This window comes from Tachysurus fulvidraco, chromosome 3 (genome assembly GCF_022655615.1).
Source record: "Tachysurus fulvidraco isolate hzauxx_2018 chromosome 3, HZAU_PFXX_2.0, whole genome shotgun sequence".
NCBI classification, from domain to species: Eukaryota; Metazoa; Chordata; class Actinopteri; order Siluriformes; family Bagridae; genus Tachysurus; species Tachysurus fulvidraco.
Genome location: NC_062520.1, coordinates 20,296,037 through 20,323,702, shown reverse-complemented (window position 1 = coordinate 20,323,702; position 27,666 = coordinate 20,296,037). Strand labels below are relative to the sequence as shown.

Here is a 27,666-nt window from a genome sequence, read left to right as displayed (position 1 = left end):
AATATAATGTATGTTATCCATCTTAATTTATATGTAAGAGAATATATATGGCTGCAATACAGAATGTACAAAACAAATGGAAATATCAGCTGTGATCCAGAATGAATGCGCAAGTGTCGGGTGTGCTTTCAACAACTTTATTGAATCAGCACATAGTCCATGATCATCCATATAAAAGTTTCTCAAAAAAATAACACAGGACAAAGTTCATAAAGATGTGAAAACCACAATCACAAAAAAGCACTTATAAACACATCTCGACTCGGGTTAACGGGGCTGTACTGTCAGTAAGTGGCAGTCTAAGTCATCATTTGAACGGAGTTTAGAGTTCTTGGTTTAACAGCATGAGTTCTATAATAAACTGTTTATCTTCCAGGTATAATTTGTTTTAATGAATTAATCAAGATTGTGTATATATATAAAAAAAGAACACAACACAGTATTTCACACAGAAATCACAAAATCTGCTACATTGCACTAGATATATTAATAGTTATATGCATTTATCAAGATATCGACAGTTGTATTAATTAAGCATCTCATTGTCCAATATGAAAATACTACTGTGATGCCACCACCTGCAGCTGAATTGCATTAAAAATGACAATGAAAATGTTCACTGTTGCCTCAGTTTACAACACTATGTTTGGCACTATTATGGCTCGACTTTGTCAAATGTAATTTTCTCTACATGTCCTGCCTGGGGTCTACAGGTTCACCTACAATGTGTTCACCTCAGTAGATGAACTTTTGCTACCTCAAATGCATTATACTAGAAAAGGCTAGCTCCTTATGGTCAATGTGGAGAACAGTAGCTTGTTGCACACTTTCTACAATGTATTGCTGTTTTTTTGTTTTTTTGTTGTTGTTTTTTTGTGAGAACACGTCATCAGCCTACCAAAATAGACCATTATCAAAAGAAAATAAAAACAAATTGTGTGTATTCTGTCTGCTCAGTCAATAGTAATTATTCACAATTGTCTAAGATGGACTATAAGAGATATCTTTAAAACCGGTTCTAATTTCTGGATGTCCAATGTTTAAAGGGATTCTGGTAGCCTTACAGCTTTTACTGCGCACTGCATAAATCTATTACCGATGAGTAGGGACATGATACATAATTACTATATAGTCCTGTCAAAATTCGCCATGTTCATCAATTCATCAATGACATTACAGAGCTTCTAATTATCTTTACGTTCTATACGTAGTGCACAGTCTTTGGTCACTAAATGGATAATTCAAGTACAACATTTAGGCTGTCAACCTTTTCCAACCACCTATAATTGGCTTTGGGTTTGGGTGATTATTCAGTGAAAGTGCCCCATGGCTTCTGCTGCCTTTGCTCGAACCAGAGGATCTGGATCCTGTAGCAGCATGACGAGAGCTAGGAGAGAAAAGCAAATGAAGTTGTTATGTGAAAAGCTTCAATAATCCAATAATTAACAAACAAGCATTACGTATATTTATATTTTCTTTTCAGCACTAAGTCAGTGTATGCCAAATATCAACATGTGTCTGTATGATGATACTACAAGCAACTTCTTATCTATTTAAGTACAACAGAAAAGTGAATAATGCTATAGGAAAGAAAACTTGTGCATATAAAGAGTCGACAGCATCACAGAGGTGATGTACTTTATAACACATTATTTACCCTTAGTCACTATCCCCATGTTGATATGAGAGAAGTGCTCATCAGGCAGATTTCTCAGTAGAAATCCTAAAATAAAGAAAAAACACAAAAAACACACACAAAATTATAATAAATCTATTGTTAAAAAACAAATATGTGTACAAACCATGACAAGCATGCACAAGAGCAGGAGTCATTCTGTTATCTTAATCATCATCAATCTGACATCATCTTACCTATGAACATAGCGGCACTTGCTCTGATCTCTGCCCAGTTGCTCTTGAAGAACTGAATTACTGTGACATGGTAGAAATTCAGCATTCCTGGGAAGTCTTGAATCTTTGAGAAAACCATAGCATATTTTGAATAAAGACTTAGTATAAATGAAGCACAGGAAAATGAGGCAAAAGCAAGATGCTGATTAATTGGCTCTGACTGATTAAAGTAGGAATATTCAGAGAAGTGTGTGTTGTCTAAGAATTTGCTTTCAAAACTTGGGCATCTTTTATAGACAACTCTTTCTGAGGTCCTGCTATGAGATGAAAACGCCACTCAAATTTAGATTTAAAACCAAAAGAAATGAAAAAGGATGCAGTAGACTTCTCTAAGCAGATAACATGTACATAAGCATGTCTGACAGTGCAACTCACTAGGTATTTGACAAGGTCATTGATGAATTCGCCATAGTGAAGGCTCTTCTCTTCGTGGAGATGGTTCTGAAACATGTTGGTGATCATTTCAGAACCCAAGACAGGAGCGCACACACGCATGGAATATTTACATGCCTGAAAAACACACACACAGACATGCACGGTTTATCACTAGTTTTGCAATTATGTCCATTTTATTCAATAACGTTAAAAAAATGACGGCTAGTGATAAAGGCAGGTTCTCAAGCAGGAACTCACTGACCTTGACAACCTGTGTACTTGGGTCACTGAGGTGCAGGAGCAGACCGACCAACACGTTATGAATCTGGTCTTTAAAAACAGGTTCCCCTGAGCCGAACTTCGATAGGTTCCCCAGCAGCATGATGGAAGCACAGCGGATCTCGTCGTTCTCCTGCATCATAGATCCGATTTAAAAAATGTTATTCTAAGAGGTTTACAATTTGTCTTAGGTACATTCTGTTCGTTAGGAACATGTAAAAACATTCTCTCATAGAAATTCATGAAGAAATAAGTAAAGGAATCTATACTCTAGGGCTGCTGCACAGTCACGATTATGTAGTTTAAGGTGATTATACAGTAGTTAAATGATTTAAATGATAAATGACATTTATTTGGCTGTTTGTAATAGCAAAATGAATATATGTGAAGAAGCCAAACTATAAATAAGACCATAAAATAACCCAGAACACTAAGTCACGGTCAAAAAACGATCACAGATCCATGGAACCCAATTAGCTTTCAGGTTTACAAAATCCACTCATAAGCAGATTTGTAAACCATTTAAAAAGAAAAATTGCCAATGCTTTCATTAGTGTATAATTGATGTTTACTAGATTGTCTCTATTACATTAAAGGGACCCTTCTGCCTTAAACTGCTCAACAAGACAATGGTGCATTCTTGTTAAATAATTGACCAAAAGCCCATTTAGTGTTCTTCAAAAAGTTAAAAAAATATATATATTGTTGGAAAAAATATATATTATTGGAACCTAATATTTATTTGTTCTTGTATAACCAGGTGAAAAGAAGCTAAAAATATGTAGCACATCAAATCCTAGTTCTTGTTTTTCCACTCACATTCTCCAGGAAGGGTTTAATCTTCATGAAGATGTAAACTACCAGCATGTGGACATTCCTCTCATCCAGGTAGAGCAACACCTTTGACATGCCAGACATAGCCTCAAGAGTGATGAGCTTCCCTGGGTCGTCCTTCTCTTCCATTCCCGAGCTCATGGCTGCCAACAGCTCCTTAGCATATTTATTCACCTAGACAGGGTGAAATGAGCATGTGTTGGATTCTCAGCAGATTTCAGTATAGCATATCCATTACTCCTGCGTTACGTTAATAAAAAATGCTGATACAAATAAAATCTTGACCTCTTAGCACAACTGAGGAAGGATGCAACTGACTGGCTACATGTTTACACAAACTGTACCCATGCCTCCTATGGGAGTTCGCTGTTACCAATTATACACTCAGCAATTTCAACATGATGGATATTTGCAGGCTTTCTCAGCCTACACTGTAGATCAGATCTCTGTACCTTCTCTGGTGAGCCAGTGGCGATGTTCCCCAGGCCTCTGATGGCCAGCATACGGACAGTACAACATGGGTCTGAAATCCTCTCCATCATGTTGTTCATCAATACATCAATCATCATCAGCTCGGTCACAACATGGTGGTTTAGCAGCTTGAAAGAGAAAGCAAGAGAGAGTTTTGCGTCATTGTGCTTTAAAAACAAACTTGGTTCTAAGAATATTCCATACGGAGCAATTTTCATTTAGAGCTTTTTCAAACCCTTTAAAACTGAGGTCATCGATTAGATTTAACCTGAACTCAAGTTCACATGAAGCAAAGTGTCTAAAATAGTCCCAAATGGCTTCTAATTCCCCCCTCAATCACATTCTCTCTTAACCTGAACATGACTTTTCAGGGTAATAACTAATGATGCAGCATTTCAGTATAAGAAATTATTGTCTGTTCAGCCAGGTCAGGAATTATTGACACCCATCTTAAAGAATTGTTGTAAGGCTATGGAAAAATTCCTTTCCCAGGTGGCACCACAGATTTGTATCCCAGTGAAACAGGAAGTCACAGATGACTGCTTAAGTGTTTCTGAACAATCATGTGAACTTAAAGTAAAATATAAATAAAAACATTTTGGTTAAATTTTGTTTCAAAAATTTCAAGGGGTCCTAATTGTGATGTGGGTTTTGCTTTTATTAAAAATTGCAATCAAACGATGATGGAAAAGACTATGACAAGAAAAAACACTGTATTTACTGTACTGTATGCATCGGAGTCATGTATAACAAATCTGTTCCAAATCAACTATGGAATAGAACAGACTATAGAGAGACAGATGGGTTCATAAAAACTTATTGAATATTGGATAATAAAATCATGACACTTCTATTATTACAGTTGAATGTGATTATTTATTTTATTTCTACACTTTTTCCCTTACGGGTTATTATTAAGTATGAAAAATATTAGACAACAGCATGATTTTTTTTTTAAAATGGGCATTTTTAATTCATTTCTCACATGTAAAGCAATATAATATACTGCACTAGATATATAGCAAAGCATTTTCATTTCAATAAGACATTTTTAATCCATAGCATTTTATTACTTACATATTCTCAGAAGGTTGAGACAAAAATCACTGAATAAATGGAGTCAATATTAAGCTAATATCTATCAACACCAAAGGTAACTTCAGAGCTCTTACCTCGGAGAAGAAAGCTGTGACTGTGATTCTCTGGCACTCATAGATGTTGCTGATCAATGGACACATGCTCTCCACTATAGCAGGGATTCGTGGCCCTGCATGCTTCGCCATTGCTCTGAATGAAACAAAAATACATCGTACGTGATATAACTCATGACCCTTTAACTCAACTAGCCAAATATTCATTACTCATTATACAGATTTGGCCAATTCAAACAAATAAATGTATCAAAAGTTATTAATAAGGGCTTTAGCCAGCATACCTGGAGAGAAGAGTGACCCCTGTTGTATGTTGCTGAGGGTCCTTCATCTTGTCCCACACCGTGTCCTGGTCTAGTACATTCACTACAACATCCAGATGAGCTCGAGCCAGTAGGATGCGCAAAGCTTCAACTGCAGTCCTGCATGGGAAACAACAGCGTCTCCTTACGTTCCATAGCGCATCATCGAACATTATACTATACTATCACGCAATAATAATATAATAATATAACACTATAATTAACAGATTAGACAAACATGCCTTCCTTCCCTCTCAGAGCTCATGTATACAGATGGCTGTGGTATCACCAGGATTCAAATTTGTGATCTCCAGATAATAAGACAAATGGCTATGGATTACATTTACATCCCTCCAGCTGTTGGTTGTCTAAACACATGATATGCTTGTCAAGTGTTATTTATAGTCCTCATCATGCTCTACATTACACGAGCGAGTCAGAGATGCATCTTTATGAATTAGTGAACTAATCTGAACAAGCTGCAGAAACTAAAAGATCTGAACCTTGTTTATCCAGTTACACTTGTGTGACTCACCCACAGACATCAAAGGTGCTTTTGCTGGGGCTTCTGCCTTCTGCTCTGATACTATTGCTGTTAATGTCTCTGGGTAACTGAACCCCAACACTGGAGCCAATACGGACCAGCAGTGCACTGAACAGCTGAGGGAAAAGACTGACCACAGCTTCTTCCGTGTGTCCATTCAGCATCATCTCACGCAGGGCACATGTCATCTACACACACGATTAGACGTGTCATCTTCTCAGACGAGTAATAACACAGATGCCGTCATGCAGCCACACACATTCACAAACACGTATGACAGGATAAATCTAAGGCTAAAAAAGTTTATATATATATATATATATATATATATATATATATATATAAATCAAAGTGCATTATTTAAAGAAAAACTCAATTTTTATCAAAACCAGATTTTTCATCAATTTTGACCAAGTTACAGAACTACGCCACAGGGACTATTTTTTCCAGACTAGAATACATAAAGCACACGACTGGAGTTTTATCTGTTTTTTTTTGCTAACTGTTTACAATTTAGCAAAAATCCCAGCATGTCTAAGTCACTCACCGCTAACGGTTGATTGGTGGCCACCTTAGTCATGCCTGGTTTCAGTATGGACTCCTTCTTATCCACATAGGGTACAATGACGTTTAACTTCTCCATGATCATTTCCATGATCTGCCGGGCTACAGTGCTGTCTGCTCCCAGAGCGATCCACATCTCACTTATCCAACTGAAGGACAGCACAAACATTCAAGATCCAGTCTGAAAAGATGCTTCCACCCACCATAATAGGAAAACAGACTGAATATTCTGTACCTGTCGAAAGGAAGAGGATATGAAATGAGTGTGTTGATGACCGTCTGCAAGTGCTGTGTGGCCAGGATCAAAATAGACTGTGCGACTGCAACCTTCACCTGCTCTTCAGAGATGACCTGCAGCTGACTGTGCAGCTCCTCCAACATCTCTGGCACCTGACATACAAAAAATGCACAGAAACAAGCGATGAGCTGCAGAGTAGTGAGAATATACGAAATATGCTTGCACTGCATATTAACATGACCGTTCAAAGGGAAACTTTGTAAGACTAGCTATTTTTGCACAACCTGCCATGAAGTGTACGTATCATTACCAGATCTTGCAGCATCGCCCCTCTGTTTTTGAGCAGTGTGTTCAGAATGACACTTGAGGCTCTGGCACAATTGGATTGGGAGTCAACTAAACCTTCAAACAGCATGAAGATCAGTGTGTTTAGCTGCTGCTGAGGCAGACGTTTACTGATGATCTGCCACAAGATAGAAAGACAAATATGTAATAAATAAGCCATATGTTATGTAATCTTAACACATTAGAAAAGTGATAATGATGGCCTAATTGGACACACATTAACATTGCTGCCCCAGTATGTTATTTTACTCATTTTAACTACCAGCACTGTCAGTACCAAAACTTTATGCAAGAAATTATGTATTAAATCAGGCAAGCGTACCTTTTTCAGAGTAGTATTTCTTAACAAATGTGTTAATGTGTTGTTGTAACTGCATCGTACACGGAATATTTTCATTACCTTAGTGAGTTCAGAGCAGGTTTTATAGAGGACTGATGGGTCAGGGTCATTTAGTTGTTCTCGCAATGATGTTAAACTTTCTACTGAGTCATCCTTGTAGTCCAGCGAAAAGCCTGAAGAGCACAGAGTAGGCACAAACAGAGGGAAAAAATGGTAGTGAGGGATCAACTGCATTTTACTCACATACAAAATCATAGTCAATGTCCTTGGCCTGACATGCTTTACTTAAACAAGGACTTAGAGCTTGAAGCTTGCAAAGTTTAATGGCAAAAAAGAAACCATATCAGTTCAGGGAATTGCATTTAAATGAATACATTCATAGGATTAAGACCAAGTTTCATAAATAAAGTAACTGCTTATTTTAGTGTCTGTGCATTTATTAGACTTAATATTTACATTTATTTGACATATAACAAACATTGAGATTTGAAGACACAAAAAAGGTACCAATAGTTTGAAAGATTGTTGAGTTAATGAATGATCAATAAGTACAGGAAGTCCATCAGAATGCAGCACAAATAATACAGTAATACATAATATAGTGGTTCTACCTTCATAACGCAGCTGAATGTGTAAGAGTAAGTAAATGCAGTCTATGGCAGCTCTCCGCACCGCAGCATTGGGGTCTGTACAGCGTGGGGCCAGACGCCCCAACAAACTCCCGAGGTTATGGAATGTCACTAAGGTCTGCACAAAAATTCAGAAATTGTCTTAGATGTTTGCCTAATAATCTCATACAATGTCTCATAGCAAGAAGTGATATATGAAGTCATATGATTGGGTGAAAGCTGGCTAACCAAAATGCTCAGCAGTATAAGTCACTAAGTTACCAGCATCATCTACTACACCATCACCATCTACTGCACCACTACTATACTGTTGGACACAAGATTATACGGAAATGCATCGTTTTCATAGCAATAAAAACATTTTAACACAGGCTTATGGGTGAAATTTGGGAAGTGTGACATTAAAGTCCATGTATCAGTTTTTTTTTGTTTGTTTGTTTCAATAAAACGGTGTCTTCATCCGGTAAACACATTTTTTATTTTCCAATTTCTGATTGTTGGACACAAGATTATACGGAAATGCATAGTTTTCATAGCAATAAAAACATTTTAACACAGGCTTATGGGTGAAATTTGGGAAGTGTGACAATGAATGATTAGTAGAACTTTAGTTTTTAACTCAGGCCATTTTGTGAATTGAAAAAAAAAAGCCCCCTGTGAGATGCTCTCTCACATAGACAAGTGTGCAAAGCTTAATCAGGAATACTGTTAAGAATTTTAAATAGAACTAATCTGTTTAACATTTCTCTTGGTCACTTCATAACGCGAGTTCACCTTCATTTTTAAACAAGCTTAGAAGATAATAGTAATATTGAAGATAAGCCAAGCTGGTACAGTATGAGTGTATGTCACACCTTGACATTAAGACTGTCCAGGTAGAAATTCAGCATTTCAGCTACAGTCCTCACTGCTCGCTCACGCTCATGGTCCTGTTTAGAGCTCAACCAGCTCTCTATATGCTGGGGGAAAGAAACCAAATGCACTTAAATATGAGGGCTTATTGTATGAATGCATGAGATAATGTGTGTGGAATTCTGCATACCTTGAACATAGTCTGAATACCGTCTGGAGTTAAATCTCGTGCCAGAACACTGCACAGCAGATCATGAAGGGCGCTGAAGGTGGATGCATACAAGACCTGAAAAACAGAAGGGTTTTCAGCATCTGGATTCTATCATATGTCCCATCTCTTATAATAGGGATGGTTTTTAGAGGAAACCACTGTAGCAAAATGCACACTATTGTGGTACATTTGGTGTCAAACATGTTAAAGAGATACATAGCTGTATTATATAATGTGATTTGGGCTTAGATGATGGTTCTAGGGAACCAGATCCAGGTTAGTTATGATTATTTATCTCCAGCTGGACGGTTTTCCATGCCAAATGGTCATTTCTGAACACATCTTAATCTTGTGTTGTCTTTGCAGTTTGACTTATTTACTTTGGAAAAGGCTAGAAATATTCTCGTAAGTGTAACCATTTTCCCCAAAACTCATATAAATCATCCAACAATGACTCTGCTTCAAAATGAATCTTTATGAATGAGTTGAAAAAAAAAAAAAAATCTCTGGTTCGTAAAAGCCATCATCCATATTTTACAAATGTGAACTTTCCAAAATAATATTCAAAGTTATGCTCAACCAGAATATATGCAACTACCACTAACATCTCATTCTGACATCTACATATATACCATCTCATTATAAAAACAGTGGAGGAAAATCAAGAATGTGCTGTCTGTCAGCCAGGTTTCATTCACACCTCTCGTTCCTGGGGGTCAAGAAGCTCTTCATCTTTGGTTTTTTCCAACATTTCTAATGAAGGAAGCCCAAATACCCCATTTATGCAAACTTTCAGCATATCAAAAGTTTCATTTTCCGCCAGGGGTGGATCCAAAATACTGAAATATTAAGTGAAGTTTATTTTCCAATGTTTTTGTTGTAAATGTATATTATATATATATCACATATCAAACATCACAGAACCCTATAAGAATAAGCTTACAAAAAGGTTGAAAAATAGCAGCCTCAAAAAACTGCTAAATATTATTTAATCTCATTACTACAATTACTGTGAAGTGTAAGAAGAAAGTCCTAGAATAACATTGGCTTTGCTGACTTAAAGGATACTTGAGGTTGGCACATGTGGTCATAACAAGTTGGCGCACTGGAGTACGCAAGGCATCGACTGGCTCTGCCTTGATGAAATCCTGTTGAGATGAAAAACACAAGATTTCTCTGGTAAGACCTGAACATTCTGAAGTTGAAGTTTCACATTTTTACACCGACAGCATGTTATAAAAAATGTTTTTTTTTTCTTATACAATGAAGTCATATATCATGTGATTACAACTGAGTGGTGTAACATATCGGTGAAAGTTCTAGTGTCCTATCTGCAACTTTGACTCAGAGCCTTTTCCATTTCAAGAGCTTACCACAAATAGGATCAAATCTGAAAAGCTACCAGTGATAATATACATATAGGTGAAAACAGCTTGTAAATCTGAAAATTCAGTAGCTTCACAATCTCACTGCTGGATTTCAATGCTCTCAGACATCTTGGGAATGAGAAGCAACTGCGCAACACAATTATTTCCCAATGGTACGTTGCACAATGCATTCAACATCTACAATATATTCATAGACATTTTTTTTCCCCCCAAGAAAGAAAAAAGAAATGCCAAGAAAGTGTGTGCACTACATTACAAAATATATATAATACATAATAATCTGGCAAACAATACATCAATAACTTAAACTCTCCTGCATCTTAACCTGCTTTATTGATCAACCTAAGGGAAAACGTTCTTAATGGCAGATCTACAAAAACAAAGTCCTAGTTCCTTCATCAGACCACTAGAGCAAATCTAAAAGCATGAAGGAAAAAAAATGACTTCACGTTCGAGCGTTTCAATTGATGCCACAGAATTCACAAACCATCATTACTCCGACGAGCTCCTGTTTGCGGGTGAAGACGTATCCCTGTTTGTGAACGCAGTTATTAATAGCTTTTGCAATGAGGCCAATACTTTGAATTAGACTCAGCTTCATGGTCAGGTCCTGTGAAGATTTCAAACAGAAAAATGAGAAAGGCATAAACAAAAAGTTAAATCAGTGGTTTGATCACTTTACACACCATTCTCCAAATAAGCCATACACGTATTAGTATTTGAACCAAGACCAGGTCAGGATGGCATGCCACAAAATGAGTTTTTTGTTTTTATCCAATAAGATAATTTCAGATTCATCTTAATTAAATTAGACTAAATTAAACTAAATTAGCTGAAATGTCTGAAGTTGACAGAGTCAAATAGACCTCAGGAGCATTACTACTGAGCAAAGCAATTTTAACTATTCAGATCATTCTGCATTTGGAATACTAGTATAATCGACTATAAATAGAGGCAAAAAAAAAGCAAATCCTAACCTTCAAGTTCAATATTGTTAGTGGAAAGACAGATTAAGTAGGTTGCTGTAAGAAACGTTTAAAGAGCCAGTCCATAGAAGCCCACAGAACCATCAAGGTGAAAATTTAGTAACAGAAAGTGTTCAGAAGGTTAGTGAGCAGAGAATCATTCTTAAACCTTCTGAACTTCTCAAAGCCACAGAACTAAGTTTACTGAGGCACCAAGAGGAGATCTACAGATAATTCAAGACCTCATCACATCTAAATAAACATCTAAAAGGTCTTGGGTTTTCAATTTATCTTGTCTAAGAGACTAATTTTCAGAGAAATAATCAAAATGTTGTTGTTGTTTTTTTGAGAAGTTCAGAAGTTCATGTTCTTCAAATTTGCATTTAAGGCCCCAAGATTAAAAATAAAAAAAAGTTTTAGCTGATTCTGTACAGGTCAGAGTACGAAAGAGGCTCTTTATGGTACCTTGGTCTCTACTTTAATTCCAAGAACCTGTGCAACATAAAATTAATGTTGGAGTTTAATTTATAATACAGTATATCAGGATGACACAACACAGTTCTTTATGTGTAACACTATATACATAAATGTAATACTTTACATAGAAAACACACAAAACTCTTAACTCTAAAAGAAAGAAAGAAAGAAACACACACACACACACACACACTCTCGCACTCTCTCACACATACACACACACACTCTCGCACTCTCTCACACACACACTCACACACACACTCACACACACACTCACACACACACACACACACACACTCACACACACACTCACACTCACACACTCACACACTCACACACTCACACACTCACACACTCACACACTCACACACTCACACACTCACACACTCACACACTCTCACACTCTCACACTCTCACACTCACACACTCACACACTCTCACACTCTCACACTCACACTCACACACTCACACTCACACACTCACACTCACACACTCACACTCACACTCACACTCACACTCACACTCACACACAAACCCGAATTATTAATTCTAGCTTTCTTGTGTGGAATTTGTTCAGTGTGCTAATGTATGTGGCTTATTTAAACACTGACAAGTGTGCAGGGGGAAAAAAAATCATCTACACCTGGTCTAAAATGAACAAAAGGGAAAGTATTTCCTATGGTCTTCATTAGTTGCATCAATAAAAATATTTCATTAAAGCAATTAACTTTAATGATCCGGATGTGCAAAGAGCTAATATTAATAATAAAATCTGGTCAACAGACCAGACGCACATTCCAGCTGCTACACGAATCTCCGTAACTGTACAAAACAACCTGCACCGTAACGAAGTGAACTTCATGGATAAGAAGTTTTTAATGGATTGACTGATATCACTGCTATGAATCAAAGCAAATCAAAGAAATCATTTCAGGAATGAAGCGCACCGCTGCTATTTGTAACTTTTTAAACGTTAAACCTCACACAATTTAAGAGCGGGCCTTTCCGAGGACTCAGTCAGGATCTCATTGACATTAGGTCATTCAGGGTGAGTGCCAAGCTAAGCAAGGCTGCTTCTCCAGCAGACACTGGTTTTCAACTACAATACGAAACCACAGAGGTTTTTTTGTTCCATTTAGGAAAGAATTACGAAGTGAGGTATACAGTGGTCTGACTAACTTTTTTTAACCTTTCCCTTTTTTTTTTTTTTTTTTTTTTAAACTGTGTCTAGTTACAAAATGGAAGTTTTAAATCAAAAAGGATGTCGAAATAAAAATATACAGCTAATCTTGTAATGTAATTTTATGCCTTGTTCGAGCCGTTCCCCTGACAGAATAACCCTTATATAAAGTAGGTTTATAAATTATAAAAGGAGTTCATTTATTATTCATTTATCTAAAGAAGTGTTGACCAGGGTGTGAATGAGTGAAGAAAGTGCCTGTGCAAATACAGCTATGAGAATAGGAGTCGAAGAGTCAAGCTTTCAAATCATTTATAATTAAAAAAAAGCAGCATTTTAACACACTGTGCTGCTCCTATTCATTCTACCTTGGTGTTAAAGAGCTTGCTGATGTTGCGGAGTATGTCATTGTCGAGGCGAATGAGAAGCTGTTCCACCGGGGCATTCAGGGCCACGTAGCCATAGCATAAAATCAAAGTGCTCTTCATCTTCTCTACATCCACATCATTCTTATCCTGCTTGACAAGACATCCACAAAATACAACATTAGCAGTAATGAGAACAGTAATAATAATAACCACACATGTCTGTGAGACTTTTATTGACCAAAGAAGCCAACAGAACTTACTTTGAGCAAGCTGAATATCCCAGAGGCTTTCTTGAAGGTATCAGATTTCCCAAACTCCTCAAGCTTGGCCAGAGTGCCATCCAAATGACTGCTGGCACACAACCCCACAGCTATCGCTACTCCCTGTGAAACCAGTCACTTACAGTTATTCTGATTATTATATATTAGTAGGTTTTAAATGGTTGTTTAAGTATCCAATTTCCAAGCAGTGGCTCAGTGCAATCATCAGTATGTACCATTCCGCAATTAGGAACCGCTGGGCTGCATTCTCTGATCAAATCTCTGTAATAAATCCATCCTGCTGACCAGCCTTGAGCCTAGACATGACCCCCCCTTTGCAAACTAACATCAAGCTTCAAATACATTCTTGTCACAAGACCACAATTCTCTGTGCAGTCCTGATAGAATGAAACAAACAGTGAAGCCATGTGCCTTTAATTGGATGCTCAAACAGGAAACTGCACTAAAGGTCACGTCAAACAAGTGAGCAGACAAGCCTATGACTGAGATTACAGCATCTGGAGTGCTTAAGACGATGAATGAAAGGCTGGACAGATGCTGGCAGATAAAAGGCTTGAAGGCAAACAGAGCGGTGTATGTAATGTGTTTTCTTTGCTGTACCGCTCTCTCTGTGGCGTCGTTATGGCGGGTGCTGATCAGGATCTCCTGGAGCTGTTTTTTCACCAGCTCCTTACTGCTGGACTGCTGCAGAGCCACACCGATACACTTATACAGGAAGCTCTAGAGAGGGTATCGAGCGTATCGAGGGCATTAGAGCCAAGTGAGTGTCGGAAACAACGTGTAAATATTTCTAACAGCTTGATTTGGTAAAATCATAAAACATAATGTGGAAAATTCAATAGAGCAGATTTATATATTAGCAATATTAGCAATACTGACCTTCTCCTCCAAAGAATGATTGTAGGTAGGAAGATATCGGGTTGCTTCAACTACCAGCTGACAGCTCCACTGGCCATCATCTATGGCTACCAGAGTTTTAGACAGAAACTTTCCCAAGAAAGAAACACGATTATCGTAACATACAACAGACACTTCAACAAGAAGCAAATTAAAGCAAACTGATTCATTTAGAAATGCACAGAGCTACGTCTGCTTACCCGAAGGAGTCCGTCTTCCCAGGATCTTTTGTCAAAGTCTTCTGGTGTGAATTCTGATCACAAAAAGATGATTATTTAGGGGGGGAAAAAAGAACAGTTTATTAGAAATGAAATAGCAAAAAGAAAAAAGTTATTATATCCAACTGTAAAAAAGAATGCTATATAAACCGTATAATGTTATGAGAATGTCAGGAAATTTTCCTCATTAAAATGACAAGCTCTCATGTTGACACGTCTGGCAGTCATATAAGATCACATAGGAATTCATTTGTTTTTGGAGAAATGAGGGCTTTTAGCTAAGGCTTCACTTTAACAGACATTTTGAGAATACCTTTTAAATTTACAAGTCCTCAGTGTGGAAAAAACAAGTGTAGCAAAATAAAAGTGCATAAAGTGATGTTGAGTGTTTAACTGTGAAAAGGCTTAGATTGTATAGTGTGCCCCATAAATAAAATATATTACAGCGAGTAGATCCTTTATCATTTATCAAATCGGATGAGACTTGTTAAATAATTATTTGCACTGTCTCCTACTGACACTTTCAGCCACAGATTAGGTGAAACCTGAACACTGACCTTCCAGATAGCTAAGCAGCTTTGGGATCTCACTTTCCCATAGTGCTTCTACTTTAGGGTTAATGCTGGGACCGATGGCATTCAGAAGACTCAGAGAGGGAGACCCATGCCCTCGATACGAGAATGGGAACGCAGCATTCACCTAGGACAATATTCATACAATCATTTTAATGGTCAACACCGGAACGGTTTTAATTTGTCTAAATGAAATGCAATAAACAATGAGTATAATTAACCTTTTTTTAACAGTTAAGGCATAATGTCATTAGATACTGTAATCCTTGTTTTATCCATACTGTACTTATAGGTAGACAGAAGTCTAAAAGACACTGTATATAAATGTTTGCTGCCTTTTTCTGACAAATTATTATTTAAAATGTAGATAAAGTCTAATTTTTCCTAATAAGGAACATTCATCTGCAGCTTTAAATTCATCTGTTGGCACCCTTGTTCAAGATGGGTAAAAGGGTATAAAAAAAATATATATATACTTGCTAAATAAGGGGCACTTCTTCCTGCAGTGCATTTAGATCCTTAACCAGGACAAAACTTTGAGCTTGACCTTGACCTACTCATTTTCCTACTCTCACTACCACAGCTGGATACACAGTATAGCATATATTGAACGTTTTGCACTAAAACTGCACACGTGCACGTTCATATTCATACAGATTTGCCCCCTATTTGTATTAATTCATTAGATTTTTATATTTTCTAAATATTTTTTTTTACTTTCTATCTGTATGGTTAAATTGTATTTTTAATTGCAATTCTATTCTTAGTCTAGACCGGGGTCGGCAACCTTAAACTCTCAGAGTCATTTGGACCCGTTTCCCACAAAACCCTTTTGACATCTAAAATGAAGATAACACTGCATATATCATTTTTTACCTTTATGGAAATTATAGAAAAAACTGTAGTGTGTTGCATTTATGAAATCAATGAACTGCTACCAAGTAAACGAAATTTTATTTCTGCAGGCAAACAAAAATATTTTGAACAGTTTGAACTAACCTTAAGTAAAAAGACGCTGGGTTGAAGATTACTTTCAAATAAAATGTTCAACGTCTAAATGGGTCCTCTGCGTATTCATGACCAGGGCTCTCAAGTTTTGAAGACAGGCAAGCGTGACATCTCCATTAGCCCCCAACCACCCCCCGCAACCAGATGTATGTGGCGAATTGTAATTAGTTTCAACTTAAATGTGACAAGAAATCTTTAAAACTTTAATAAAGTAAATTTATTCTGAGGAAATTCTATCAAGGGATTAGGATGGCCAGGTGAAAATGGTTACTAAATTCACTTACCAAAAGCCTTATCATTAGCATATGTGGAGAAGGAATATTGGAACCTATGAAGACAAAATGGAAAACAAAAAAAAGAAAGAAAGAAATACCAAGAGAATTAGAAAAAGGGAAGACAAGGATAACCTACGTACACAGTCGCTCGATACAAAAGAGTTACAATTAAAAGTGAATGATCAGTCAGTTGCGAGTGCAGTTTAATCTTTGCTGAGGTGAGAAACAATTATCCTGCCTTTCCAGAACACCAGACCTATATTCACGTGATAAATATGGCTTTTGGTTTGACTAATTAGAACCAGACAGTACTGGCCAGCCAAACAACTGTTAATAAAAACAAAATGTCTGTACGTGAAATGTTGCTTCCAAAAAGAAGTGGAAAAAGGCAGGCCAAAAAAAAGGCACCTGGCCAGAGCTGTGAGCATCTGTGGAGCCAGAGTGTGTGTTTATGCAATGGCCTAGTTTAACCGGCACAGGATAACTTAGCCAGTGGAAAAGCCCTCTGCACTTAAAAATGTCTGAAGCTACAGTCATCAGTGACATCATGAATGAGTTTATGTGCATGCATTTGATGACGTGTGTGTGTGTGTGAGACAGTATGAATACTACATACTTTGATGTACAGTACTCACCTGGCGCACTGAAGTTGATGGTGAAAGTTTGCTCTTGGGCTGATCGCTTCTTATTGGCCAGCAAGATAAGGCTTTTGCAGAGAGGGGTGGTGGCATTGAAGTACTGACTTGGGGTCAAGTAGCACAGCAGCATCGGCCACAACACCTACAGCACATGAACTGACTTGTCAATCTGGCTTACACACAGCACAAGAGCTCTGGTAGATTTTTTTCTATAACTTAATTGATAAAGTACAAACGTCAGATGATAGCATCTATCTAGGGCTGGGCGGAATGACGTTATATTTTGTTTCTGCGGAATAAAATGTCTACCGTTACAGGTTTTTCTATTCTGTGCATACCGTGAAATTTAAATTAGTGGGCGTGGTTAATCTCACGTGTCGCACGCCTGAATCTGAGAATGATTGAGAAGCAGCACATAAGCGTAGATAAGAAGGAAAACATGGAGAAAGACATGCATGCTGATAAAGAAATCGCGACGTCAGTGGTATGGACGTGGTTCGGGTTTACAAAGGCTGACAAAGAGCAGACAAATGTGATTTGCAAACTGTCACACACGAATGTAACCGTTAGCCATGCTAGCACGAGGAACTTGTTTTATCATCTAAAAATGAAGCGTCTTATTCTTTATGCTAAATAAAAAGAAAAATTAATAAAATAAGACTAGAAAGCCTATTCTTTATTTTTAAAGTGTTAAAGTGGTATTTAATATATTATGCACATTCCTTTTGTTGATTTACCTGAAATATTATTATTCCGTGATATATACTGCTACTGTGAAATTAAATAACTTATTCCGTGAAACAGATTTTTGGTCATTCCGCCCACCCCTACATCTATCTATGTAGTCCTATATAAAGAACCTCAAAACAAAGTCACTAAAAATAGCTCTCTCTCTCCACACGTTATAAAGCTCTCACAGTGCCAGCGTGATGACAGAGCTCTGTCATCAGTCCTCTGTTAATGTTGGGAGCTATACAGGAAAAGAGCTGACCGCTTCCAGAACAAACACACACACACAGACACTGCTATTATGGGTTAGTGCTGCTGATGCTGGCTGAAAGTGCAATATTACGGTTAAATGTTCATAACGTTCCTTCCTTGTGGTGTCATACAGATAACAATTTATTTTACCAGGCTAAAATACTGCTCTGTATCACATACAACAATGCTTCCTAATCCTGCTTTTATGCTAGTGTCGCTTTATACAACATTGCAGTAATGGAGGCTGTACTGAATTATGCAACCTTAGCTGTTATGTTCGAAGGCATTATGTAAATCCTAATGAACAATATTATGAAAACTTCCTCTCTTCCAGGCCATATGCCATGTGTGTATTTATTTCTGCAATTCTCACATCTGTCAGGTGGCCCACAGTCGTGGAGAAGAGATGAAGTGTGTCATCACACATGCTTCTCAGTGCCTCATTAGTCACCTCCTCTGGATCTAAGGGACGTTGTCCTCGCTGCAATGCAATCCAAAATGGTTAGCATTAGCTCCGGATAGCAATAGCGATATCAAGCAGTTTGTCACGGTCGGCTGTCTATTTATAAAGTAGCATCTCTAAATTATCCTCAAGTTATACAAATGAACAAAATACTAAAATAACAATCTCAAAACAGCTAAAAAACAAATGACAAGGACTTAAGCTAGTTATATTAAAAGATTCATACGAGACATCACACTGTTCTGCTGAATCATACACAGAATACCAACAAGTAAATATCGTAATTATGCAGATTTTGTAATATTAATATTATACTTTAGGATAGAAGGCTCTTATTATTGAAAAATACTTAATATGATGATATTAACAGTTTGAATAACTCAGTAATCAGTGTTTATTGAGTTGTCAAAAGACTTCCGCTATTAAATTTGTATCATTTACAACAAGTCTCATTCAGATGCCAGACTCAATGAGAGTGAATAGAGCTTTAAAATAGCTACTTACATGGTAAGTGTCCTGAAGTGCACAGTGTTGAATGATAAAGCGCACGAGAATGTCTCCTCCCTCCAGCTCCAGGTAGCCATGGTGAGCCATCGCACTGATGACCTGCACAACACTCTTCTTTACCTGCACAGATAAAGAGACACATCAACCCCTAAAAAAGTTCTAGACACCGTATCCAAAGTGTGTAGTCTGATTCCCCCCCCCTCAAAATGTGAAATGAAATGAATGAATAAATAAATAAATAAATAAATCCTGATATGCCGTATATGTGCATACAAAGATTTTTAAGTAATTTATACTCAACATCCACAGCACAATAATAATCTCACCTTATTGCTGTTGTCTGCTAAAGGTTGTCTCATACTGGCAAGAATAAGAAGCTTCTTGTTTTCCATTATGGAAGCTACAGATAATAGACCAATATATTATCTTGTGTGCATATTTAGCACGCATAGATTCAATTTCATAGATTACTGAAATAATAATTAAATATTTCTGAAAAGAACAACTTGAAAACATCTCCCACACATGATACATCAGATAACACTGACGTGTTGAATCGGCAGCCTCTTAAATCTCTCACTTAAGTGGAATATTCAATGACGACAAAGTCTCACTTGTTGAGTTGATGAGGTGTCTGAGTACAGCCAGGGAGCTTATTCTGTTTCTCTCATTATTGTTTTCCAGCCTCTGCAGGACAAACACCATCAGTCGGTCTGGGAACGTTTTAGCTGTATCAAAGACAGACAAAGCAGTAAGTATGACACTAGGACTAGGACTCACACTACTGCATTACAACACACAAAACAACAATGTATAGAGATATTTTCTTCTATTCACGAGTTTTCTAATGAAATGGCACTCAAGTTAACGATTCCTCCCTCAAACACTTTTTACCCAACCTGACGCTGCAAAACTATCAGCTAATTACAACGATATATGATTTACAGTTATGTGTAGAAACATCCCAATGGGAGAAGCTCACTTGATTTTGGATCACGATCATCTTTCAAATATCACTTTCAAGACTAATGTATAACCTTAGTTAGATAGTTTAGTTAATGTATAACCTTAGTTAGAAATCACAATTACTATTATCGAGAGAAATAATGGCTCAGAATTGTGCTGCTCGTACATTTTACATTTATTTGGCTCACTTAGTATTCTTCAGATTCAAATAAACCACTAGGAATTACACAGGCGGAGAAAAATCTCTATAAAAGCTCTAGGAAAGCCTAGTCAATACGGCAAACATCTACTTGTGAAATGTAATTTCAGCAAGCGAAGGAGCCGAGGCGTCTGAAGATTAATTCAACTTGAACTTAATCCCCTTTTACCCCAGCCAGTGCATTACAGAGACAGTCACCTGACTCTGAACACACATTCTACTCTCGCTATGCAAAACCATTCACATTTTAGTCACCAAAGGACCGAACAATATTGTAAAAAAAGAGTAAACTGTTTGTAAAGGGAATCGATGATCTATAAGTGAAAGTTAGAAATCCCTCCCTCACAGGGCTTATATGCTGTAGAAGTCACTTTTTCCACTTAAAGATTTAAAATTGAAACAAATGATTTTTAAATCTGAAATATCTACCAACAACAAAGTTTGAAAAACCTACCAAGGACCGTGAAGCATCGCAGAATTTCATTGTGGTTTTTCACAGTTGGAGGATTACTATAGTCCACAGGTGTACACACCTGAAAGAGCACATCAGGGGAGAAAGGTGGAAATATTTGTTGCTGAAGACAAAAAAAAGATCTTTTTTTTTATTTTTAAAGAAAAAACGTTGTAAAAAGTCAAACAATTCAGTGTGCTTGAACCTGAACTTATACGACCAACATATAGTTTCATTATTTAAAAATGTTTTACGTGCATGACTGATCTTTTTTCTTTTTTTAAAAAAGCTTTGGCAGGTTTGCACATGTAATCTGTTATTTAAACAAACCGAGCCTGTTTAAAACCTGTTCTTTTGCAACGGCATACTACTAAGACACAGCCCATTTATGTCTTGCACAAGAAAAGAAAAAAAAAAAGAGAGAGAGTAAAAAGCACTTCCACAACCTGTTGGTGCAGAGCAACTAGAAGGCTATCCATCTGAGTCTCGAGCACCCTGCTGCTTATGTTCACAGAGGCCTCCAGGATCTGACAAAGGCTCTATAATCCCCACACACACAAACACACACACAGCACAGAACTGCTTGAACAAAATCACACATGCTTGACTGACAAAGGTAATCGCTCCGATCATTATTCTCCACTGAAGCAATAAAAGCAAGTATATCTAACTGAAACTGGCAAAGACCGTAAATAAAGTGCTCCACTGGAGCTTCAGGAGTATGTGAACGGTAAAGATCACAGTAAAGACATGAAGAGCTGCACCTTGCTGATGATGTAGTGCTCAGGGTTTTTCTTGTACAAGCTAAGTATTGCAGGGAGGAGTTTAGGGAGCTGCTCTTCCAACTTGTCATGAGGCATCAAGTGACTCATCAACCCCAGAGCTTCTGCTACGGTCAGACGCAACTGCAAGTTGGAGCATACACACGCAAACACATTCTTACTATATATGTGAGGACCTTTCACCGACCAATTAATGCTATGCATAAACACTTTTTAATTCGAGTTGTAATGTTTGTTTTCCATCAGGAAAACTACCCATATGTCCCTACACATTCAACTGATCAGATATCCCTCCACTTGATAGAAAAACAACATGAATTCTAATAAAAACTATGAAATGAAAGATTGAAACACTGCAATGTTTACGAAATTAAGAAGAGCTGAATGTGCTTTCATACTTAAGACAGTGTTATAATTAGTTACTGCTAGATATTCTTACACTATGACATTGGAAAGACTAAAGTAAAGGGAAACAAAACTACAATGACAGACTGAGAAAAAAATAAAAGATTCTTCAGATGGATTCTGGTTGAACGTGTTGTGCCTTGTGATGACATCACATGACACGTCCTGGCCTGGAGAAAAACTGGTCATTTTTTGTTTTAATTGCAAGCTCCTACCAATATCACAGCATTTACCTGATTTTACATTCATTTCTGCTGTCGTGAATTGTGAAAAGGATAAATGGTCTGAAATGGCAACAGATTTATGCAGACAGAGGCATCACTGACTGATTAACTGAAAATGCAACAACATATTTCTACCACAAAAGGTCTTAAAATACCAAAACCACTTCACTGTATTTAAGAAACTTGAAGTTATTTGAGGAAGCAGAGTAAAGTTTGCACTGTGAATTTCTGGAAGTGGTCCAAATTTAAATATATAGTAGGTTAAATAGCCAAATTTAACTAAAAACAATAAAGATTCACATCACGGACTTAGGTCACTAACGTCTCAAACCGTCTCTGTGTAACTGGGTTATTAAGTTAACGCTAATTGGTTTCTTACTCTGTCTAATTTACTGTACCTTGGCATCTCTGCTTTGAAGCCAACTGTTAAAGAGGATGTCATAAGCAGCATATATTTCACTGGAGAACGTGTCCTTGCGTACTGTGGGGTCCGGCGCTTTGTCCAAGTTGGCCAGGTACTCCAGAATGCTCTCACTGAAGCGTGAAAGAGCTACGGGGAATAAGGGCACTTGATGATATGGGCATAACATGTTGATTCATTGTAATCATATTTATTCTAACAGTCAATCAGTGAAGTTAACTTCATATATACTATGCCAAATATTATAATCATCAACTTAAAGGTAAAGCTAAAGTGAATAATATTAAACAACAACATAATCTAAAAAATAAACTATGTACGTAAATATATATATATATATATATATATATATATATATATATATATATATATATATATATATATATATATATATTGTCTCTGTGTGGCTTCCCTTAAGGTTATCCAGTCTTCTCCTATCTATTAGAATCATACTGGTAGATGGACTGGCAACTCTGAATTACTCCTTTGTGTGAATATATGTGTGCCCTGCAATGAACTAGTTTCCCTGCCTTGGACCTTGTGTTCCCAGGAAATGCTTTGGGAGCACCATGATCCTGATCAGGATAATGACATTACAGAAAATGGATGAATAAATGATTGAATGAATGCTGTTAACAAAAAAAATGGAGCGCTTACTCGTGTTTGCATCCAGTTAAACTTAGACTTACCAGAGGAGAAGACCCACTTCATGTTGTCTTGCTTGGCCAGTCCTAACATAGGCAACATGGTACCCAAGATAGCGCTGAGGAACGGAACCATGCCATAAACTGCAAGTGGAAGTAGAAGTAGATGTCATTCAGAAAACAGTGTGACATTACTGGAGGAAAGTGACAATGAAGACAAAGTAAAATAGTCATTCCAATCAAACATACTATGGTATGATAAACATGAGGTAGAAAAAGGATCTGAAACAAAGCCATCAGCTGAAAGGAAAGATAAACTCTATATTTAATGTTCAAGGACTCCTGGAAAGAATGTACAAATCTGCCAAATAAAACAAATCATCACAGCAAATGTGTTTGAGTGCTTAATATGAAGTTTCAATGAGAATAGACATGTAGTTTAAACAGGTGCAAACAACCTTGTTAGCCTTAATGTATTCAGGGCAAAATATGTACCATTGGAGTCTGAGAGACTGGCTAATGTTTGGACCACGAAGTAATGAGGTAGAACCCCTGGCTGGAACTTGCCAAGGATGTCCTCCATAATTTCATTGATGTACTTGTTCCCTACAGCGACCAATATGTCACTAGCCGTCTGCTGCCAGTCATTGACAACTTCCTGCAGAGAAGAATCAAAGCTGAGATACTAATAAAGTGAAAGTAATAACAAGAAATTTTCCAAAATCAGAAATCAGACAATACTGTGAGTCTAATCCTTGCTTTCCTTCTTGTTTTTTAAATGTTGAACTATTACCTTAGACCTGGTCATTTCATCTGAGGCCAGTGTTATGGTGGTCTTTAGTTTAGGATAACTGATGTCCTCAATCTTGCTTTTTACCACCAGCTCTATGGTCTTCAGAACCACCACTCGGTGCCCTGCCACCAGCTAAACAAACGACAGCAGTTCGTGTTAAGACTCTCGCAAACTGAATTAGAGAAATTAGATTAACAAAAGCTAAAAATAAACATAGAAATAGGATTTATGAAGAAAAAACATGGGAAGTTCAAAACTTAACAACAACAGACATCATGCAGCCCTAATTTTCTGAATACTGTCAGAATACTGGGTCAGAATCGACCAGAAACTTTCTTCCAAGAAACTCATGCACTTAAGCGTTCATCTGTATCACATTTAACTTCACCCCCACCCCACCCCACCCCCACCGTCCAATATAAACAGCACTTGGAATATTGCAGACTGATGTGATACAGATAATCAGAGAGATCACATGCCGAGTTACATTAGTGTCGGAAGGAAATGACAAATTCATTGTAATGGCTAAGTGCAGGACTGTCAGATTTTAGTAGAAAGATATTTTTAAAAAGTCCTCGAGGACCTTTAATCAATGTCCATTTCTTATATTTCATTGTCCAAACATTTCGGAGTAAAAAAAAACCTCTCAATCATAGATCAACTAGTTGGCTGGGAGAAATGTAAATCTTGGGATGGCAGGTGCTTATTTAAGACTCAAAACCACCGTGTGTCTCTTTTATAAAGACGACAAGCACATGTTACATAAAAATATACATGATTTGCTACCAAAATTATGTTTAATTTAAGGCAAACTGACTTTTGTACGTGTTCTTAACAAAAACTGCTAATGTCAGGTTTCAGGATCACAAAAAGTCAACATCAGCAACATTGCCTGACCTTGGAGTGTTTAAGCAGGTAGTTCTGGCACATGGACAGCACTTTATCTGGCTGCTGGTTCCCCAGCGTAAGGATGGACTTCCGAACCTGCTCCTGTACACCCACATCCTTATCATTGGCTGCATCCAGCAGAGCCAGGGTCACCTCTGATTGTACACACAAGCACACACACACACACACACACACACACCACATTATCAGAAAAAAAAACATTAATTATCAAACAATTATCAAAACACATTCCCTTGTACTAAACTGTAATGTCTATTTCAGTGACCAACATTCCTCTGCAGCACACACACACACAATCTACACAATATTTAGTTTCCTTGTCTGAAAAGTAGTTAGAAAAAAATCTAGAGTGTCACAAGCTGTCCTATCTCTGTCCTTAGAGGAAAACTATTGCTTTTTACTGCCATTGACCACATGTTCAAAGGATAGTTCCTGTTCAAGTTTCATGACAATAAGGCATGTGACTGTCAGCCAAACGGTATCACATTTTAGTATTGTGGCTATGATGCAAAAAGCAGGTAGTGCTTCTTTAACAGATCTGTGAACTAACACTTCTCAAAAAAACATTTCCTCCTACTCCCTCTACCAACAGACAGTGTTAACTAACGATGGTGTTCAATCACATTAGGTGGATTACAGTGATTAAAGCACAGGCCAACAGTGTTACTGAGAGAACATTCTGTTTATTACAAAGTAAAGAATGTGGAGGCTTAAAATAGGGAATTTCTAAGTAAAAATGCACTGAATCTTTAAATGGTGCCCATATTTAACCCTGAGCTCATATATCTCAAAAGAACCTCAAGACAATGATACTTCTTCTGTTTATTCAGTCTGGCTAAAATAAATTGCTCAATAAACTACAAAGTCAGATGATTTCCCCATTAAACTCATCTGTTTTGTGATACGAACATCACAAGGCATAATATCAGCAGAAATGTTAAGGGAAGTATTTAGACGGAATTTTCAGTGGTGACACAGGAATACAGTCCAAGAATACATGTCAATGGACACAATGGCTCACATCAAATATTTAACAATCAATTCATGTGTTACTCACCACACAAAGTAAATAAGAAATAATAAGAAAACCTCCTCTTGGTTGTGTACCTTAAAATGTTCATTTGAAAGGCTTTTTATCACTTGGCATTAGATGAAACTGATCATGTTGCTTTAATACTATATTCACTTTCAGGGAGAGAAAAAGCCAATCATTTTGTTCCATAAACAAAGCAGAATTGAAAGATCTGTAAACAAATCATTTGTATAGAGCCCAATGATTGTATGATGTCTATACAGCGTTATGTATGTTCATGTATGTTAGGTATCATGAAAAAGGGAAAAGGAATAACACATTAAGCACTAGATTGATGTCAGAATGCTGTTTAATCCTCAACATGCCATTACCTCTGTACTATGCTGCTATATTGTGTTGGCATTCTTAGAAATAAAGAGGCAGATAGACGAGTGTATATTTCTGGTGAACCGAAGCACTTTTCATAACAACACTGCAGCCAGCACCAGATCAGCATAAGGTTGGGTAAATGTTCATGGCTTTTCTAGCCCAGTTTGAGATAAAGGTGCACTGGAAGGTCTGATCAAAAAGTAGACCAGCTCTTGATGACACCATTGATAATGAAGAAGAAATAAACGTAATAAAACAAGTGTACTTACGCTCCAGATCACTCTCCTCGATGACACCCATGGCAATTCACTGGGGATCATTCACTGGGGATCACATAGCTATACATCTGTTGGCCTTTAAATACACAACACTAGTGCGCGCGCACACACACACACACACACACATACAATAAAAAAATCATTTGCTTTATTTAAAAAGCCCAAATCATCCCACGAGTTCAAAACTGTCAGAAATCGTGTGGAAGAAAGATTTCTTCAGCAAAAAGCTATAAAAACCCATAAACACAGACAAATAACGATGACAGCTTTATACCAACATCCTCCATCTATATCTGTGACTATTTCCCCTTTACTTTATTCTTTACCCAGTATTTGATGTATGCATATGAATATTAAAGACAAGTAAACAGACCCAGATGGACCTGCCTTGTCAGTTAGCCATGTAGCTAACTGTTCACTTCCTCCTCAGCCGATGATCCGAACAAGGCTAGTTAGCAAGCGTGCTAATTCACGTTAGCCTCATGACAACCGAGGACTACACAAATACCACTAAAAGCTTTAATACGGTAGTGTAAAGTCTACACTACCTTTCTGTTCGCTTGGTGAAAACACAGCCACATAGATCCCCAATCCGGTGTATGAAGCAGAGCTGAACCGCCAGACTGACGCAGATCCTGTAAGTCTGTGAGTCACTAATGTTTAATCAAACCGTCAAAAAGCCAGTAATGGTGATATGGTGTGCTGCATGTAAACACCGATGATCATGTGCTTCTTGGCTACGTCCCACACTGCATACTAGCGTACTCATAAGTACGGATGGACCTCTGGTGGCCTGCTGCTGTACAGGACTGTGTAGTGACTGGTCTACAGCAGAAGCAGGATGAGATGAGATTACACATAAAAGCAGTTTGTTTTAGTGCCATAGCTTTCTAATACGCAGAGCAGACAAGAACAACACACAGACAAT

At 37.4% G+C, this 27,666-nt stretch overlaps 1 protein-coding gene across 3 annotated transcripts; it reads right to left on the bottom strand.

Annotated features, from left to right (window-relative positions):
• Positions 1 to 123: 123 nt before the first annotated feature.
• On the bottom strand, positions 124 to 27,666 carry mroh1 (maestro heat-like repeat family member 1). Of its 3 annotated transcripts, none has more exons than XM_027149237.2 (43): positions 27,287 to 27,666; positions 26,730 to 26,830; positions 25,047 to 25,192; positions 24,150 to 24,281; positions 23,852 to 24,014; positions 23,402 to 23,500; positions 22,690 to 22,841; positions 21,645 to 21,785; positions 21,327 to 21,419; positions 20,884 to 20,962; positions 19,879 to 19,992; positions 19,591 to 19,664; positions 19,262 to 19,384; positions 18,668 to 18,775; positions 17,311 to 17,455; positions 16,685 to 16,728; positions 15,378 to 15,519; positions 14,803 to 14,855; positions 14,585 to 14,692; positions 14,306 to 14,425; positions 13,685 to 13,807; positions 13,425 to 13,571; positions 11,865 to 11,891; positions 10,922 to 11,044; positions 10,115 to 10,194; positions 9,747 to 9,885; positions 9,026 to 9,121; positions 8,838 to 8,942; positions 7,966 to 8,101; positions 7,415 to 7,527; positions 6,980 to 7,132; positions 6,667 to 6,821; positions 6,415 to 6,580; positions 5,859 to 6,055; positions 5,306 to 5,443; positions 5,043 to 5,157; positions 3,852 to 3,998; positions 3,385 to 3,573; positions 2,549 to 2,698; positions 2,287 to 2,421; positions 1,873 to 1,975; positions 1,658 to 1,723; positions 124 to 1,387 (listed from the first exon to the last, which is right to left on the bottom strand). In XM_027149237.2, exons 2-43 carry the CDS (start codon positions 26,758 to 26,760, stop codon positions 1,311 to 1,313), a joined length of 4,947 nt encoding a protein of 1,648 aa, XP_027005038.2. In that variant the 5' UTR covers positions 26,761 to 26,830; positions 27,287 to 27,666; the 3' UTR covers positions 124 to 1,310. The 3 variants fall into 3 exon arrangements, with proteins under 3 accessions (XP_027005038.2, XP_047667324.1, XP_027005039.2); XM_047811368.1 differs by having other exon boundaries at positions 26,730 to 26,798; XM_027149238.2 differs by lacking the exon at positions 11,865 to 11,891.

What these genes read in the sequence shown, in the direction of transcription:
- mroh1 (XM_027149237.2), bottom strand. Translation starts at nt 26,760, where the DNA reads ATGGGTGTCATCGAGGAGAGTGATCTGGAGC. An exon ending in GGGCGATGCTGCAAGATCTG is followed by an intron (nt 6,822 to 6,979) that starts GTAATGATACGT and finishes TTTGTATGTCAG; the next exon opens with GTGCCAGAGATGTTGGAGGA. An exon ending in AAGTGCCGCTATGTTCATAG is followed by an intron (nt 1,724 to 1,872) that starts GTAAGATGATGT and finishes TCTTTATTTTAG; the next exon opens with GATTTCTACTGAGAAATCTG.